Below are 19,063 nucleotides of genomic sequence, written 5' to 3' on the forward strand. Positions count from 1 at the left end.
GTGTAGACTACCCAGTCCAGGCACAGCTATGCGATGCCACCAGCTGTCAGGGGAGAAAATTGTTTTTACTCAGTAATGTTTCGATGCTAAACGGGACTTCAACACAAGTTAAACTCTCCGTAGCCCTGACCGCTTCCCTGCCGTCCGTCCTGCTCTTTCACAAGACAACCCAGCCTCCAAAGGTAGGCTGTCATTTATTAACCACGGAAGAAGTTGCACTCGTAGGCCTTTTTTCACACAACTGGAGTTACAGTATGGACGAGATTGGGCAAAAACTGACACGACTAGCTAACATTTGTTTTGACACCTGGCTTCACAGGTAAGCCAGCCGTGCGAGAGCTTAGAGGCTCGAGACCACCAGTCAAGGTAGGCTACAGTAAACATTTCAGACATAAATTAAACTACATGGCGGTTTGTTAATTGTTGCGTTATTAATTTGAACGTATTCACTCCATAAACATGTTGTCGGTAGGTATTAGTTTAGCCTGCCCTGTATCGAAAACTCACTATAGGCTTCTATAGTCTGTGTTCCTATAGTGTATTTGTGGTACACATTGGGTTTACATTGGCGTTTTTGCAGTGGTATTTGTATTAGGATAGCTTACTCTATAGTTCTTTTTCATACAGAATATAAGGGCAAAATACTTTTCTCTCTCTGTCTGCCTCCCTCCCCCTCTCTCTCTTGCTGTCTGCCTTTCTCTCTGTCTGCCACTTTGTTTTTTTAATTCTCTCTCTCAAATTCTATTGAGATCTCTTTTGAATTCTCTTCTCTCTCTCTCTCTCTCTCTCTCTCTCTCTCTCTCTCTCTCTCTCTCTCTCAGCCCAGTGTGTGAGGGATGACAGCCAGTACAGTGAGCTACCTGTGGTCTTTGCAGGATGTCCTCGGTCAAGGGGCCACAGCCAGCGTCTACAAGGCACGCAACAAGGTAGCCTTACCATAAATGATTTTATTATTATGACACACTCTTCAAAGGTGTGTTTTACCTAACGTCGCCTCTCAATCAGTGAGGCCATCTGATGTGTTTTTGCCCATCTTGGTAGAGATGTGATGCCAGGATGAGTGATATGATAATGTGATGTGATACTGATGTAAAAGTGTGTGTGTGTGTGTAGAGGACAGGTGAGCAGGTAGCAGTGAAGGTGTTTAACCTGGTGAGCTACAGCCGTCCCCATGAGGTCCAGATGAGGGAGTTTGAGATGCTGAGGAGGCTCAGCCACAGCAACATTGTCAGGCTGTACGCTGTGGAGGAGGTAAGGCTACGAAGAGAGGAGGAAAGACAAAACAAGGCAATGGAAAGGAGAGGTGATACTGAAATAAGATAATAATCATCACTATGTGAGAGAGCAGGGCTGCAACTTCATTCCAACTTTGTTTAACAAATAAATGGATTAGCAAAGCACTCGAACCCGTCAACAGCTTTTACACTGTTAGACACTGATCTGATATTTACTATGTGCTGATGATCTAGTCGTCCTATCAAAAAAATAAAGAAACTCTTCAGCATAACCTCAATATATTAGAGCAGTGGTTCTCAACGTGGGGTCCGGGGACCACCAAGGGTCCTTGAGGGGGTTCCAGGGGGTCCCAGGCAAATTGATGAATTGTTAAACTTGTTAAACAAGAAGTTAGAGAATGTAGAAGAATGATTATTTTGGTCATATTTTCACTGTTATCTCTACCTACAATATAGATAGTCATGGAATTCTGTCAAAATCATATCTAACAATAAAAATATTCTTAGATTTGGGTTTGAGCGACAAAATCTCATCAAATGTGGGTCTATGGCCCTAATGTGGACTAAATTAGGGGTCCTTGATATGAAAAAGGTTGAGAATCACTGTATTAGGACTACTGCAGAAATTTGGCATTGACAGTAACCATGCAAAAAACAAATATGGTCTTGCTGTACATGCTATCAAAAAGAAACATTTAAATATAGACATTCCTGTCAGGATTTGTTTGAAAATATTTGAAAGCGTAATACAACCTTTTGCCTTATATGGGAGTGAAGTCTGGATCCGTCTACACAACCTTGACCACCATGTTAGGGATAAGAATTCAGTGGAGACCCTGCACACAGAGTTTTGCTGAAATATTGCTAATTTTAACAGTCGTCAGTAAAGCGTATTGAATTGAATTGAATTGAAAATGAATGATCCTTTCTCCTTCCGCTGTTTGTTTGTCTGCTTCTCTCTCTCTCTCTCTCTCTCTCTCTCTAGCTGCCCTCTAAACAGAAGGTGTTGGTGATGGAATATTGTTCAGGAGGAAGTCTGCTCAGCCTGCTGGAGGAGCCAGAAAATGCCTTTGGCCTGCCTGAGACAGAGTTCCTCACCGTACTGCAGTGTGTAGGTGTGTGTATGTATGTGTGTGTGTGTGTGTGTGTGTGTGTGTGTGTGTGTGTGTGTGTGTGACCCCAACAGGATATTCCCCAATAACCCCATTTCCCCTCATACCTAAAATGTGCCATTCCCCCACCTAATCCCTTCAGTGCAGGGGATGAACCACCTACGTGAGAACGGAGTGGTGCACCGGGACATCAAGCCAGGCAACATCATGCGGCAGGTTGGGGAAGACGGCAAGTCCATTTATAAGCTGACTGACTTTGGAGCGGCAAGAGAGCTGGAGGACGATGAGAAGTTTGTGTCTATCTATGGAACTGAAGAGTATCTGGTAAGACACGGGGTTCACCACAACACAGCAAGTATGTTGTTGAAGTCTTTTGGACTTGAACAAATTTCATTGTCACCTACTCAGTTACAGGGTAATCAGTTTCTGTCACTGAGCATTTTGCAGCCTACATTCCCACAGTACAACCCACATAACTCAAGCATAAGCATAACATAACTCAACATTTCCTGCTTAGTCTGCCGTTCCACATTGTCGTTAAGGTAGCTCTGATTTCTCAGTCTCCCAAGTGTAATAATTTTGTTAATGTCTGAAATATTGTTGATGTTAAGAAGAATGTTCTGCATTCCTATTGTCTCTTTTTGCACATTTATCCTACGGTATTTGCATGTTACAGAAACACTTTTCAGCATGCTACACAGCTCCAGTCTAAACTTTTACCCACATCTTGACACCTCAAACCAGCCTGCATGATTAAGACTGGGTAGCCCTCTAGTGGACAAAAGAATATACAGCTTGGGTATAACAATTATTTCAGTAATTGAACATGCCAGTGTTGGGTATAGCACCTGATACTGTATCCCATGAGCCACATTGGGAGTTTGTTGGGGAGTGGGACCAGGAAGCCTTGGCTGACAGCGGTCTGTATGATGCAAATGTAATGTGGCATGTAAATGTCTGCCTGAATAATATTTTATAATTTTAGACAACAATAGTGCAGTATATGTCATATCTAGAGGTCCTTTGACGGTTACTGTGTGACATGAACATTTGTCTTTCAGTCAGCCACTTTGTAATTAAAGTAGTCTTGACAGACTCAGCAAAACTGGTTTTACACCTATTATAGTCATTCAAGGTAGTGTCCTCTGGAGTAGGGGATGCAGCATATTTAGTGAGCTCACGTGACTTTTGCTGTCAGGTTGTTAAAGTGGTAAATTTTTGCATGCTGCTAAGTTTGACGTGATGTTCCCTGCTACATAAAGAGAGAAAGAGTGAATCCTGGGGCAAGATATTCCAAGTTGCTGCTAAAACTCAGCTTTCTCTTGACATTTAGATTATACCCACTGTATTCATAATCTTAATTAGTATTCAACATATGAATCTAGGATCACAGCATATCCACCTCTTTAACTACCACTAGTCTTACTGTGTATGTGTGTTTGTGTGTGTGTAGCATCCAGACATGTATGAGCGTGCGGTGCTGCGTAAGCCCCAGCAGAAGGTCTATGGTGTGAGTGTAGACCTGTGGAGTATTGGTGTGACATTTTACCATGCTGCCACTGGTAGCCTGCCCTTCACGCCCTACGGAGGCCCCCGCAGGAACAAGCCCACCATGTAAGTCAGTAGGTGTGAAAGGTTAAACCACAAATCCCACTTAACCTTCAGTTTCAAAATGTTGATATTGTGTTTGGTCTCAAACCACTCATCTTATGACGATCTTATATTGAACAGTAGATAGACAGATTTTATCTATAAGGGCATTGCTCCACCCAGTGATGGAAATCAAACCTTTTAGTTGTGGCAATACCTAGAAATCACACCTTTTAATTGTGGCAGTACCTAGAATCTCCCATTACAGAGGGATGTTTTGGTGCATGTTATCTCTATGACACATGAAGCCTGAGTTACCAGGCAGAAGATGAAAAGACCTGTACATCTGACTTGTGTGTTATTTGGTAGGTACAAGATAACTACAGAGAAACCTGTGGGGGCAATAGCTGGAATACAGAGGGAGGACAACGGACCAATTGAGTGGAGCTACCATCTACCCTACAACTGCCAGCTCTCACAGTACGTCACCACCTGGAGTGTGTGTGAGAGTTTAGTAAGAACGCATGAGATGAGAGGCAGTGATGCTTGTTTCTCCTTTACTTATCTCTCTCTTTCTCTCATTTTCATTCTCAAATTCATTTTACCCCCATTAAACCTGCATTGTAACCAGCTCCCCTCCCTTCATACCATTCTCTCTCTCTCTCTCTCTTCTAAACATATTGTATACATGCATAATATTCATTAAATAATATTCTCTCTGTCTCTCTGTAGGGGTCTGAAGGTGCAGCTGGTTCCAGTGTTAGCAGGTATACTGGAGGCTGACCAGGAGCGGTGTTGGGGTTTTGACCAGTTCTTCACAGCCACCACAGACGTGCTGCAGCGGGAGCCTGTTTACCTCTTCTCCCTGCAAGAAGCCATGGCACACTGCATCTACATACACCACTACAACACGTGGGTCTGCACAGACATCACCACACACATTATTCTGATCATACCCCATTAATGTTGCCTACAGACTATACAACTTTTAAAATCCTGAAAATTTCTGTAATACGGATACACAAACTTGAAGACAAGGCAGGGATAGGGGTCACTTGTGATGACCAGGAGCGTCTCTCTCTCGCTCCCTGTTTCTCCCCCCCTCTCTCTTCACCTAGGGTGTCAGTCTTCTTTGAGGAGGTGGCATCTCAGACTGGAGTAGGAATACAGCAACAACAGTTGCTCTACCTGGGCTATGACCTCCCTCTGGAGGGCAACATGAAGGTGGTCAACCTCCCCCGCACCTCGCCCTCCCAACCCATCCTACTACTCAGCCATGGGCCTGGAGCAAACACCAGCCTCCCTTTCAGAGAACGTAAGAAAAAGACACACACAGACACCACACACTGTTGGTCTGTTTCTGTGAAGTCTTCCTGAGCTTTATCCTTTACTGTTCCCCTAGAGAGATAGAAGGCAGTTTATCTGGTGTTTCAAGGCTACAATACCCTACATCACACACACGCACACACACAACACACACACACATACACATACACATACACATACACACACACACACACACATTCATAAACATCTTTTTGAATCAGCATTTTTATGCAGATTTCATTGACAGAAAATGTTTGCCAAACCCAAATACAGGCAAATTATTTACATTTGCTCAAAATGTGTACATAATTAGGGTTGGTTAAAAAAGCAAAAAAGGAAGAAAATTATATTTGACATAATAAGGTTACATACGATGTCTGCATACAATTAATAATGTGCAGGCACACACACACTGTTCCCATAAGCCCGTTTGGGGTGCCAGGGCAGCTGACAGTTGCACATCCAGAGGACCGAAGTTCAAGCCCCTGTTGACTGCTGAAGAGTCCTTGAGCAAGACACTGAATCCCTATCAGCTCCAGGTGTGCTGCTCTGTAAAGTATCATATTATTTTCAGTGCAAATTTGGGCTATGTGTTCCTTCTCTCTCCTGCAGCAGAGACTCCTGTCATCCCGTCCAGGTTTGACGTCATGGCAGATTACAGCTTCTCCAAGGTACTGCTGCTGCTCTCAGCTCTTTTCTATTCCATCCATTCCAACAGTCTATGAAGTTAATCTCATTTATTTTAATACCTTTCCCTTTATCCTCCAACCCATCCTTTTATCTCTCTTTTAATCAATCTTTTTTTCTGCAGGTAATAGTAGGAGTGGTCCACCAGTATCTGAGGATAGTGCGCTTGCTGCACACACACAGAGAGCTGCTACTGAAAGGATACTATAGCTACATGTGAGACACACATACACTCTCAGACAAAGAGTTTTTGTTTCAGTACATTGAGTATTTTACCTCCCTACCTGGCTATGTAATTACCCAAGCTAATTACCCATGTCAAATCCGGTCATTTCTCTGTACCTCTTTCCTCCCCCTTGCTGTTCCTCAGGATGAAGCTGCGTAAGGAGTGCGGAGAAGCCATGCTCAGTATCACAATGATCACCATTAGACTGCAGTCCTGCCTCACCTCAGAACATAGACTTCACTCACTGTGAGTTTATCCATACACACCTAGTACATTTTGAGGGAGAGAAAGTAAATTGACCTTATTCCTACGGTGGCCATTTTTTGAACTTAAGTCACATTCGAGATAGGAAACTCCACTGGGAAGTTTGGCATATATATAAAACTAGCTATGTAACTAGCTATGTAGCAGTTATCAAATTAACTAGCAATCTTGGGAACAACAACTACAACGGCTAGAATTGCTTGAATAGCAGGGAAGTTAGCTAGCTTACTAGCTAGTTAGCTACTAGATACCTAGGCTAGATTCCAGTAGCTAGCTATAGTGGGCCAAAAATATACAGTACAACCTAAGAAATCTTTGGATCCAGTGGAATAATAGTAATAGGCTACAGGGGTTGTGTGTTTAGTGCATTAGTTGCACAATATGATGCGATGGGGCTGTGCAGTGGTTGCTTTGTGTTCTTTGTATTGGTAGGTAGGAATATGTTTGTTAAATTGTATGCATGTGTATGTTTTTTATGATGTATGCATAAAGCAACACAGAGTCCAAGACAAATTTCGCCCAAGGGAACAATAAAGTATATCTTATCTTATCTTATATTATAATTTGTTTCTAATACCTTTTTCAGTGGGGAATTTGCGAAATAATGAAAGCTTGTATGAAGTGCATCATGGTACACAACAGTAGGACATAGCTGGGTTGTAGTTGCTCTTCCAGGTACAGTTTCCCACCCTGAGTGTGATGTAAGTTCAAATTGGCCACCATAGGAGTGAGGTCTGTAGTTGTATGAATTCAGTGGGTCCTATCATTTGTGCATTTGTGCTTTTTCCTCCTATATCTGTTCTATCTATCTTTCTCAGAGGCCATTCCGCTCCAGAAACCCCAGGCTCACCTGATAACAGCAACAGGCTGCGGCTGGTGAGTCCCATCGCCAATTAACATCACAGACACCAGCTTGACTGACGGGATGTGGTGCAGGGGGTGGCGCTGTGGAAGATCTTTTTTTCCACATTGTTATGTCATTTCTCCTTCATTAGTCAGTATGCAGTGGAGACGGAGAGGAAATATGGGAAAGAGGGATGAGAGAGGGGATGACATCCAACAAAGGTGATGAACAGCAGGGTGGCTTAGTGAGGAGGGAGACTGTCCTTCAGCCAGAGGGGTTCAAGGCCCTGTGTCGGCAAGCATCTGTCCTGCTGAAGTGTCCTTGAGATCTGATTAGATGTTGGAGCTCCTTGCTGCATAAACTTGCATATTAATGAGGAAAACTGTTTTTTCTTTAAACTACTATACCGCCTTAATGCTTTAAGACACAGAGTTTATAATAGTACTGCCCATGTGCTGACACAGGAATATTCGCTATTCAGTAATTAGCTTAAATAATTACCTTATTAGCATAACTGATTATGTTTAATATAGCCTAGTGATTATCGTGGGACATTAGGCAGCTCTGGTACCTCTTGTTCAGTATTTCAATTTCTTTAATGGACATTGCAAAATCAAGAGTGACAGGAAAGACATGACAGAGAGGGGGTAATTATATCCAACATAGCTAGACTCAAACTCATGACATCTTTAATACTGTAAATGTTACAGTAGTCCACAGATCAGTCATAAGTTCAGTGGGCTTGTGATTTGTTGATTGGCTAGTTGTTGGGCTGGCAGGTATCAGAGTTTTTGACTGCTGTCCCTGCAGATCCGAGAGCACCTGCCAGTGTACACTACCGGCATCCAAGAGTTTCAGAACCGACTGGACCAGCTGCTCATAGAACAGGCCAAGCTGGCAGAGAGTCTGGCCGACGACAAGAGGTACACTGAGTTGGGGAAACAGCAGCTTCAGGGTGTGCCCATGATGTGCATGTGGTATTTGAACTCTGACCTCTGCTTCCCACAGCCGTCAGAAGATGGAGGTGCTGCTGGAGAAGATAATGGCAATTCACCAGCATTACCGCAAGGACAGACTCATTGGCAGTATGTATAATGTTTGTGTGTGTGTGTCTCCGTATGTTTCTGTCTGTCCAATATATATATATTGTTCTGTTTGCATGCGTATATTTACAACACTCTCCTAACTCATACTCATTTTCACCACAGAGCTGGCATACAATGATGAGCAAATCCACAAGTTTGAGAAGTGAGTATGTGTCTTTAGTTGTGACTGTGTGTCTGCTACATACCTGCCGTCCTATTCACCCGGCCTGAAGAGGATGTTATTCTGAGCTCTTCTGTGATCTGCTGCTCTGCTTGTCACTCTCCCCTCCCAGGATCCACCTGTCGTCCCATATTAAGCGAGTGAAGTCTCTGTTCAGAGAGGACTGTGTGCAGAGATACAAAGAGCTTCTGGCCTCAACAAGGACATGGAGCAGGTCAGAGGAGCGCTCAACTCTCCTTTACAACACAGTTGATAGAAAGTTGGGTTCAAGTATTAGGAGGAAAAAAACAGTGCAAATATTTGACCAGATTCACTCCAAGTTGGGGTTTCCCAATCACAATTGTAAAAAATCACTGTCATTGTTTTTCTCAGAGATAATGTGACTGATTATGGTAAAAATATCTGACCGGGAAACAACCCACAATCAGACTGAAGTTTCCAGTGACACAGCACAGAGGGCAGCTTATCCCTCCCCAGTCTTTAAGCATGACTAATTACATTAAGATAATTGTATGTTTGGTTTGACTCCATGCACAGGGCTCATGGAAGCTTACTGAAGAAGACTAACACTGTAGGACGCTGCTATTCAAACTCAAACAGGCTAAGTTAGCAGTCTGGCTTATGATTCCCCACTTGATATTTGTCTGGCAAGTGATATTGACATTAACTTCTGACAACAAATGTTCATAATTTTTACTCTCTTATTTTTGTCTTCTATTTTCCCAAAGATACAGATTGGGTAATCCATACATGTGGACATAAAGGTTATAATATATTCCAAAATTCAATAAAGCATTATTACCTGCTATGTATCTTTTATTTGAAGCTAAAGATACAATTAGCAAGTTAAAGATAAATCTAAAGATAAATAGTAAATATGTTTTTGGTATTGACACATCATAGATATGGCAGCTTTGAATTAGTGTGTCCCTACTGTGTTTCCAGTATCCTAGTGGAGATGCAGACCCGACTGGAGGACTTCAGCTTTTTCTCCAGAGGCCTGCTGGCAGACCTGGAGATGTGTGAGCAGCACCAGAACAAGGTCAAAATTTCACTTTCCATCCCTGGCTCCAAACTGGCCACTGTAGACTCTTGTCTTAATCTGTGGCAAATGTTTTGGATCTTCTTCTTTTGGAGCTCCGTCTTCCATACCTTCACTACATTTGGAAGTGCATGTTTTCACCAGTCATCTTAGTGAGGTCACTCATGTAACGTCTCAGTGATGTAACACCTCCTCCCTCCTCCTCAGGCTCTGGACAGTGTCCTGCTAATTCTGCAGTCCAAGAGAACAGGACAGGAGCCTGGAAACATTCCCAGGGACAAGGGCCAGATGGTCTCCAGGTGTGTGTGTGTGTGTGTGTGTGTGTGTGTGTGTGTGTGTGTGTGTACAAGATGGAAAGATGGAAAGACGGAAAGACAGCTGACCACATAATGTCTCCCTCTGTTCCAGGATGCACCATCTGAAGGAGGAAATGGAGATGTTAGTCAGGGAGCTACAGTGTAACAACAGCATTATAGAGAGGTCAGTTGAATAGCCAACTTCCTCTAGATACATCTTCTGTGTTTCTAAGGCACAAGTCACGCCCCTTTGTATGATATTGATTGACTGCAATGTTTGTATTTATGCTCCGCAGTTTGGGAGCAGTGAACTCTGCAGCGGCTCTGGAGCCCAGTCTGGCCAGACCTTCTACACTGTGACTGAAGTGCAGCATCTTAGCATCTTATCACATGCAAATACTCACACACACACACACACTTGCACACACACAACATATGTATATATATTACAATGATTTACAAACACACTGCTACTGACCTGACATATTCAAGAGGATCCTATCTTTCCATTTTAACTGCAACTCATTTGATCATGTATACTATACTGATTCTTGTTGCGAGGGCTTGCTCCATTCTATGTTGCAAGTGGAGGAAACAGCTGAAGATAATCAATAAAATGTGAGTCGTAATGTAGGGATAAGATGTAAAGAATAGGGAAGGAGGAAACTCCATGGAATGGAAGTTTAGCCAGCGAGACTGTGTGTGGGGAGGGGCGGCTCCATACAGCAGTTCAATACAAACCTCATTAATGCCTTTAGTGTTATTGTATTTCTAATAGGCTGCCATAGTGATGGACTGTTATGGCAACGCAAAATGAATCTCAAGTCAGCTGCTGAAGTATTCTGCCTCGCTTCTTTCTCGTTGCATGGAAGCAGCGCTGCAGAATCTGAAGAACCTTTAATGATAAATCAACAAGATTAATATTGACTCTGTCTTGCTGAATGGGTCATTGTCTTTGTATGTGTGCGTGTGTGTGTGTATGTCTGTGTTTGTGTGTCTGCATGTGTGTTGGGGGAAGGGTCGAGGTCGTCTAATCTGCAATTTTTTGTAATGGTTGATCATTCAAATGACTTCACATGACTTCCAAGGAGTGCTTTATGTATATCATTGTAACTTATTTAAATGAATGGATGATTAAATCATTGGTTGTCAGCATCTCCAAGCACACAATAAGTCTGTAGCTTTGAAGTAGCATTTGTCTCTGTTTCTGTTGATGTTTAACTGCAGTGATAAAGTGATTTCTCTCACCACACAGTCCTAATTGTGTTATACTCACATACAGTGTTTCTTTCTGACGTGCTCTGTATTTTATCACAGTGGGAGGTTTCTCTCTATCAGCGAGGAAACACCATCAGGGAAACTCACCACTCACCACAGTCTCCACTTTCAAGCAGAACCACATAAGGTTGATGCTGTCTGAGGACAGTACAGCAAATTGGCACCACAGTGACATGACATTAGAGCAGTGGTTCACAAGCTTGGTGTCGGGACACACCATGGATTGCTAGAGGAGTTTTGGAGGGGTCACAAGGTCTATTTATGAGAACAGAAAAAAAAAACTTTTAATACACAGCTTTATTGTTATGTTGTTAATCTTTCATGCCCTTTTCTTGGGAAATAATGAATGTTTGCAGACTCTAGACTTATTCCAATACTTAATCAAGTAATATAGGCTGAAAGGGGAAAGTAGAAAGGATCATTTGGTGCCAAACTTCACGATTCTGTAAGTTTACACCTGAATCAGGAGGTCCTGAGAATGAATCGCCTTGTTTTGGGGGGTCAAAACAGCTGAGGATGACGACATATGATGACGGCACACTATCATATTCAGTCTATACTCCGATGACTTTAACATTTCATTCAGTATGTGTGGGTATAAATGGAGTGGGCTGATGAAAAGTTTCACACAGAAAACAGGAAACAAGTGAGCTGTTGTGACTGTGAAGTAACTAGAGAATGAGAAATTGAAAGTTTAGCTCGGGCTGTGCACAAGTTGTGTGGGTGTCCTCAGGGGGTTTCTCTTCTTTGCTAAGGGAACAAGCTCAGTTGGTCCTGTGGTTTTGCACATCTCATATGATGTGTTCTCAGTGAAGTGGAAAATTTGATAACTTTCCTGTTTTTAGCCTACACAAACAAGTATGATATTATGTTTTCATCATTTAGACCTTGTCACTGTTTTTGATTATATTATATGATTGTTTTTAATGCAGGATGGCACATTACCACAATAATCAGCATATACTTAAAGGACATGATAACTTCTACTTCTGACATGAGTTTTATTTTTGCATTCACATGAGGAGATAATATCTTAGACCCGTTTTACAAGGTTTTCTACCCTTGAGATATTTGGTTGCTGTTTGTGCTGCTTGAACAGTGATAAGTGTGCCAGCGTATATGTAAAAATACCCCAAACCAGTTTAAACACCCACAAAAATCATCATAGTCGAACATGCCGTGTTACACCCAACTGTATCACTTATCCTTATCTGTAAAGGTTACTCTATTGTACCAGAGTCAAGATTCTGAGGTGGATCTGAGCGATAAACTCCCATCCAGCCCAACAAAAAGACTATTGGCCTTTAATATTTTGCTATAACATATTTTTCTCTTGGGATAGGATTATGTATTAAAATAGGCAACCCATTTTCTCATTCTGATTTTCTGTGTGTCATAGGCCTGTACCTCTCAATCCAGTCTATGAACTCTCCACAGGTTCTTGATCTTTTGTGATTATGGTTTCTGGTTTATGCCACTCATTTTCTGTAGTCTACTTTTAGTTCAAGTGGTTTTAGTAGGCTATTACTGGGACTACAATTAGTACTGCAGCAGGAGTGGTGTCCCCAGTAGCAATAGTAGCCTATCCTACTAAAACAACGTACACTACAGTGACTCTCCAGGAAATAAGTAGTGTCATTTGATGCAGTGGTGAATAATTAATCTATGAGAGATTATGTTGTCAAATCAAATCTGTGAGCCAGGGATTAGTGCGCGCTCCTGCCGCTTTAAGGGAGCGCGCCCACGACATTTAAACGCTGTCACATTGATCCCCTGCGTCACTACTACACGCTTGGCTCAGGCGTGAGTTGAGTTTACATTCACGGCACGGAGTACAAACACACACACTAATACACACTTCGACCTGCTAAATACACACGCATTATAAGGGTACAGGACAATGGCGTCTGCGAGTGTGGTGGGGCAGCACCCGGGTCCGCATCGGCTGGACTTTAAACTGTCCAGCCGCGGGATGAAGAAAATGCCGAGGAAATCCTCCTTGGAGAAGATGTTCAGGAGAAGCTCGGGAACCGACCGGGAGTGCGGCTCGGTCACGACTGAAGCTGCACCGGGGGAAGCGGTAACTCACCCCTTGTCTCCGGGACGAGCGGTAGAAACGGCGGAGAGTGGAGGAGGGATGCCCGGTGAAGGATGCGGAGCTCCGGCCGCCCCTGCGCCACGTAGCCCGCACCGGGACAGAGAGGAGGGCAGCATGGACTGCGACAGGCGCACCGCCGCCGAGACTCGGGAAAGTCAAACCAGACACATCAACAGTGACTGTAACAGCAACGTCGACTGTGACTCCAACCATAACACAGGTGGCCGGAGGGGGACTTTGCTCAAGAGGACTGGCATCAATGTCATGCCAAGCGCATCGGTTGCCAATGGACATAAAGGAGCGTCCGGGAGACGCGCGTCCCAGGGCGGCAACAGCGGACACCAGAGCGTCTCCACCGGGTCACCGGACGGAGAGACCGGCGGGCTGCCGCTGGAGCGGCTAACACAGGGCAGGACCGGAGTCGTGAGGCTGACCCGCACGGAGCCTCCCCGGAGAGAGGCCTGGTCCATATTCCCCCAGGAGGACCCTCGGGTGAGGACAGAGAAGGGCGAAGGACACTGGTTCGAGTCCAAGCCCGTTACGCAGGACTGGTGTGACGTGTGTAGCCGCCAGATCACCTCGCGGGCACTTAAATGTCAAAGTAAGTATTTGGATGTTAGATTTAGGGGACAGCATTTCGCGTCTGTCCCCAGGGAAGTGAGTGATTAGTGTAATTACCATTGTTGGGTCCCTGGTGAGGGGAGAAGAGGAATCAGCAGCCTGCCTGCCTGCCTTTATTATGGGTATGACTGTGTTTTCCTGTAGCGTATACATCCAAAACATGCCTGTGAATCCCTACACAAATAGGATTTGAGGGTCATTGGCTGTTTATTGTCTTTTCTCTGTTGGGATGGGTGCATAATACCTTGGTTAGGGCAGTGTGTTTTGACATCATGGTCTGGATCATGTTGCTGGTACACTGTTGGGTTATGATATGAATGACACAAGCACTGGGAAATAGCAGGATGCTGTACTCTCCATAGTGGTGCTTGAGTGCACGTGTGTGCGTGTGTGTGTGCGTGCGTGCCTGTGTGTGCGTGCGTGTGTGTGTATACGTGGGTAGACACCACAGTGTGTATGTGCCTATGTGAGTGTGCAAGTGTGTGAGAGGAGAGGAGAGTGGAGCACTCAGAGCATGACATTGCCAAGCATTCAGCTCCAGAGATGCAGCCAAAGGCCTCCAATGGAAACCCCATTATCTTGTCCGCCCAGCATCGCCTCCCAGAGTCTTATAGTGTCACTCTGTGATTTGCAGCCTGGGCTCAAGCCAGTGAAACAGAGAGAGATAGAGAGGGAAAGTTAGCCGAATTCACAGTGGTGCATTTGTGGAATTCAGAAACACAGTGCGAGCCTCTTTAATGCTCACAGTTAATGGTGAGTCTGTATCTGAATGGATTAGCTTTTGGTGTTATGGATTGCTCAGGATGTGAGAGGTGGATATGTGTTGGGTCTAATATTTGTGCAATGAGTCATTACAGGTGTAATACAGGACACTCTAAAAAACAGGATTTTGCAATGGCCTATTTAACGCCACATGAAGTACTTTATCCAGTCATTCTGGCTGTATGTATTTCTGGGTTTACATACCAACCTGACACACAGAGCTGCTCAGATTGTGATGATATAACCCCCACCTGCACTGCTGTGGGACACGGAGACGTTGGACCAAGCCAGTTTGACCTGGCACTGTGTTTAGTTTGGCTTGGATACACACACTCATACACATACTCACACCTTTTGCTGGAAACACTGAGCTCAGCCCAAATGGATTGTATGTGTGTGTGTTTCTGTGCCTGCATGTGGGCATGCATTTCTGTGTGTGCATACATGCATCTGTTTGCGTGTGTGTTTGTGTGTGTGTGTGTGTGTGTGTGTGTGTGTGTGTGTGTGTGTGTGTGTGTGTCTGTGTGTGTGTGTGTGTGTGTGTGTGCATGAGTACCATGCGGCTGCTGAGCTGGCAGTGTGTCAGCAGCACTCTGTCATGGGGAGGCTGCGACTGCGGAGCGCTGCGAGATAAGGGAGGGGAGGAATTGAAAGTGAGGAAAAGAACGGGGCAGATAAAGAGTGGACAGGCGGAGATACACAGGAACCGAGCCGAGCAGAGGGGAAATAGAATGAGAAAAGGAAAGGATGACAAGTGGTTGGAAGAAGGGACAAGAAAATAGTGGAAAGAGGCCGAGGAGAGGCGGAGGGAGGATGATAGAAATGAGGAGAGACGGAGAGCTAAAACAAGAGGCATGGGGGGGGGGCGGAAAGAGAGCCAATGCGAATGAGGGATAGGGGAAAAGAGAGAGAGTTCGTCCAGTACTGCAGAGCTGTCTGATTTAGTGTGCTATCAGCAGGAGCTCAGTGGAGCGAGAGGAGAGATTACTAGAGCGCTATTCACACACATACACGGCCAAACACACACACATACAATACAATATTATCACGAGTTTCTTTATAACCTCTGAAGAACTTCATGGAGGTCATTTTTTTTACCAGTTTTTCTGTGGATCAAGCTAATTAGTTCCTACTGTATCTTGTGCTGTCAGCAGTTTTCCTCCAGGGCGTACTCCGGCTTTGCCACTCCCTTTTCTTGGAAAACATCAGAGGTGAGGGTGGTGTACAGTTAGTGGGGGTCACCGAGGCATTATGCAGAGGAGTACAGATGTAGGAGTTTTTTTGTGGAGAGAAACAACCGAAACTGCCAAAATAGAAACGGCACACACTCACACGCATGCACAAAACGCTCTTTCTCCATAACCTTCTTTCAACTACACCCAGCAAATGACAGGGAGTGAGAGACGGAGGCTTTTGCAACCATAAACAACCGCCATCCTGTGTCTCTCTCTTGTTCTATCCCTCCCTCCCTCTGTCTGTCTCTAATTTATCACCATCCCTCCGACTGCCTTGGCATTGTTGGATAGAAAGCCTATAGAAAACGCTATGCGGCTTGTCCCCCTGGGACAGTGGAGCGGTTGCAGGCAGTGTTGTGATGTGGCCTTGCCCTACACTGGAATCTGTCACTCTGGCCAGCGCTCACAGTCCCATAGGCTGCTGTGAAGCCTTCTTGCTTTCTTTCTTGTTCTTCCTTTGGTTTTGACTCTTTACTCTTCCCCTAGGGAGTTTTATATGTGGTTTCTCAATGCTACAGCCCCCCCTCCCCCTATCCTTACAAAGACACATAAATACATACACACACTCCAGAGCCATATGTGCCACCAGGGCCTAATGGGGCATAACACAATAAGACATATGACCGACATGTCTAATAAGTGTGACAGACTAGACATCTCCTTATGTCTGTCTTACTGACACTAATCTGGCTCATTTAGGGAAAGAACGCTTTACTCCTCTCTCCCATCTTCTCTTTCTCTCTCTCTCTCTCTCTCTCTCTCTCTCTCCCTCTCTCTCTTCTCCTCCCCCGTCCTCTTGTTTGTTCCCATCACTGTTTGTTCTCTTTCGCTTTCCCCATGATTCGTTTTGATAGCCTGTTTCTCCTCTCTCCCTTTTTGGCTGCCCTGTTCCTCCCCCTGTCTGCTCCGGACTGTTGTGCCTTTGGCCAGGGAAGGAAGTGAGGAGGGAGGGAGGGAGGGAAGGAGGGAGCGCCAGCCTCCTTAATCCCCAGTGTCTCTTGCGTGGGATTATGTCGCAGGAGTGGAGTGGTTGGGATTACAGACTCGCAGACAGAGTCAGACGTCAGATTAATATTTAATTAAGGCTTTCAGGGAACTACGCTATTGGTGAACCACTACACTTGACATGCTTGTAAGATGCAGATCTTTGTGTGTATGACCATCCTCTCCAGTAGCACTTCAACAAGATGTATGGTGATGCAGGGATTAAACCTGCGACCTTTCCATTATGGGACTGGCCCTCAAACTACTAGGCCACACCCTGCCACCCTTATAGTAAATACATCTTTTTTTGTTCCTCACATTATTAGTTCCCACAGAATAGTTGTATTTTAAGATACAACCATTGCCAAGCTGGCAAATGCCTTTCAATGTCTTTGTACTCTAGTGATTTTCAAAGTGGCCATGTTTGTTATTGATTTGTTATTGGTCCTGCACATTAGCCTGTATGTCTCTGTTCGTTGCTGTAAGACAAGGTGAATGTCCCAGAGATCAGAGCAGGTTTCTGCTGTCCTAACCATGATTTCACAACCAGGAACCGGTGTTCATGAGCAATTTATCTGAGCCATGTCAGCTGACACAGTCTCCAGTATTGACTTGGCACTATTAATGGTATATGTGCTTGAATAATTACAAGCGGAGCAGAGATCCCTGTTATTACAGTGTGGTTTATAGAGGAGCTCTGTCCTCCTTGTGTCCATGCAGAGGGGAGCAGCAGATGTGTGGGGTCGTCTGCTGGTCACTGCATCCGCGGTGGAGACAGAGAGGGATACTCGCACTGACACATGACCGCCAGGAAGACCCACATGCGGACGCGCACGCACACACACACACACACACACACACACACACACACACACACAGTTACCCTCCCAGTGTACTCCTTATGCCCCATGGCATTCCTGATCTCTCTCTAGAGATTTTTTCTTGAACCCAGTGTCCTTCATATACCCCCCCCCCATCCCTTATTCTACCTCTGCCCCTGGTCTACACAGTGCAGGCCTTGTCTTGGGAACCTCCTCAGCAGTTTCTCGGTTGTCCTCTCAAAGCTCCATTCACTGTGGAAGGAGAAAACAGGAGGTTTGAGGGAGGAGGGTTGTGTTAAATGGCTCATAACCTTCTTGTTCCAGCATACCACTGCTGCTGTGCTGCCAGACCTGGGATGGATATAGTTTTAACTAGACTTCAGCCAAAACATTCCTTCAGAGCTCATATGTCCAATCTGAATGTATCTGAATGCCAAGTGGTAATGAATGTTGAATAGGCCTATTGAATACATGTTCATCAAATCAACTCTCTTTGAAATTATTTGTACACACATCTGAGGGAAAGCAGCTACTACAACTATGTGATCAGTTTAGCAAAGATATTCAAGGTTTCTTGGCTCATACATGTTGTGGAAATGACATTATTTGATCGTGATGAATTTGTCTCATAGGAAATAAGTCTCAAGCTTGGTCATGCAGATAATGGTTATGGTTTCATAGAAAGACCTGTGTGGTGTAATGTGCTTTCCTCACTGTGCGTCGCTGCTCGGCTGTATGTATGGCAGAACAGTGGGGATTTTCAGCCAGGCTATATTTAGGTCGCCCTTGGTGGATAGTGATACCAGGACTGCAGAGGAAGAGGTGGTTTGGGTAGAAAGGACAGGACAAAGAGACTCTTAAACACACACTTTGGCTGAGGGCATGTTTGGCCACAAAAACAAACACACACACACATGATGTGAAACCCACCATACACAAACCTCACATGCACTGCGGCGAGTAAAGAGGTGTGATGTTATAACTACATGACATCAGAGCATCATCCGTACCGTTCTCATGGTGTTGCACATGATTATGTCATACATTGGTGTGTGTGTGTGTGAGAGAGAGAGAGAGAGAGTGTGTGAAATTGATGAGGTACATCCTGTGCTTCCAAACTCTTCAATTGGAGAAGTAGGGCAGGAGAACTCCCAGCAGTCCTCTCTCTTCCACAGTGCATATTAATAACCAACGGACCGTGCATCACCAAGACCCAGACATACAAGCAGACAGACACACACACACACACACAGTCAATGATGCATGTCACTCAGACTAATATGATTTCTCACCGTTGTGGAGTCAGATAGGATGGCTGACTCACTTCCCCTCAGCAGGCTATGAGTTTCACACCAAGGAGAGAGAAGGGGGGAGAA

General features: G+C 44.6%; 2 protein-coding genes across 6 annotated transcripts in view; both read left to right on the top strand.

Annotated features, from left to right (window-relative positions):
• Positions 1 to 6: 6 nt before the first annotated feature.
• Positions 7 to 11,130, top strand: ikbke (inhibitor of nuclear factor kappa B kinase subunit epsilon). Of its 3 annotated transcripts, XM_071517798.1 has the most exons (22): positions 7 to 182; positions 320 to 366; positions 822 to 926; positions 1,114 to 1,251; positions 2,221 to 2,350; positions 2,490 to 2,671; positions 3,801 to 3,961; positions 4,307 to 4,417; positions 4,670 to 4,849; positions 5,056 to 5,252; positions 5,876 to 5,934; positions 6,075 to 6,166; positions 6,321 to 6,422; positions 7,259 to 7,316; positions 8,095 to 8,207; positions 8,293 to 8,369; positions 8,493 to 8,532; positions 8,663 to 8,764; positions 9,496 to 9,592; positions 9,800 to 9,891; positions 10,001 to 10,072; positions 10,185 to 11,130. In XM_071517798.1, the coding sequence occupies exons 3-22, from the start codon at positions 837 to 839 to the stop codon at positions 10,246 to 10,248; spliced, it is 2,157 nt and encodes a 718-aa protein (XP_071373899.1). In that variant the 5' UTR covers positions 7 to 182; positions 320 to 366; positions 822 to 836; the 3' UTR covers positions 10,249 to 11,130. The 3 variants fall into 3 exon arrangements, 2 of the variants coding, with proteins under 2 accessions (XP_071373899.1, XP_071373900.1); XM_071517799.1 differs by lacking the exons at positions 7 to 182; positions 320 to 366; positions 822 to 926; positions 1,114 to 1,251 and having other exon boundaries at positions 2,248 to 2,346; XR_011695052.1 differs by lacking the exons at positions 7 to 182; positions 320 to 366; positions 822 to 926; positions 10,001 to 10,072; positions 10,185 to 11,130 and having other exon boundaries at positions 1,100 to 1,251; positions 9,088 to 9,592; positions 9,800 to 9,851.
• A 1,908-nt stretch (positions 11,131 to 13,038) lies between these two features.
• Positions 13,039 to 19,063, top strand: part of rassf5 (Ras association domain family member 5) — a 28,651-nt gene continuing 22,626 nt past the window's right edge. For 2 of the 3 annotated variants that reach the window (XM_071517807.1, XM_071517806.1), the window contains exon 1: positions 13,290 to 13,865. In XM_071517807.1, the coding sequence (XP_071373908.1) occupies positions 13,304 to 13,865 (562 nt within the window). In that variant the 5' untranslated portion in view covers positions 13,290 to 13,303. Of the gene's footprint in view, positions 13,866 to 19,063 lie in introns of all 3 variants that reach the window. The other variant, XM_071517805.1, reaches the window with a different exon arrangement.

The sequence above is a fragment of the Centroberyx affinis genome, unplaced genomic scaffold (genome assembly GCF_046629955.1).
Source record: "Centroberyx affinis isolate AG114_WGS23_722 - 3 ecotype Tasmania unplaced genomic scaffold, CSIRO-AGI_Caff_v1 ptg000522l_1, whole genome shotgun sequence".
In the NCBI taxonomy this organism is placed as follows: domain Eukaryota; kingdom Metazoa; phylum Chordata; class Actinopteri; order Beryciformes; family Berycidae; genus Centroberyx; species Centroberyx affinis.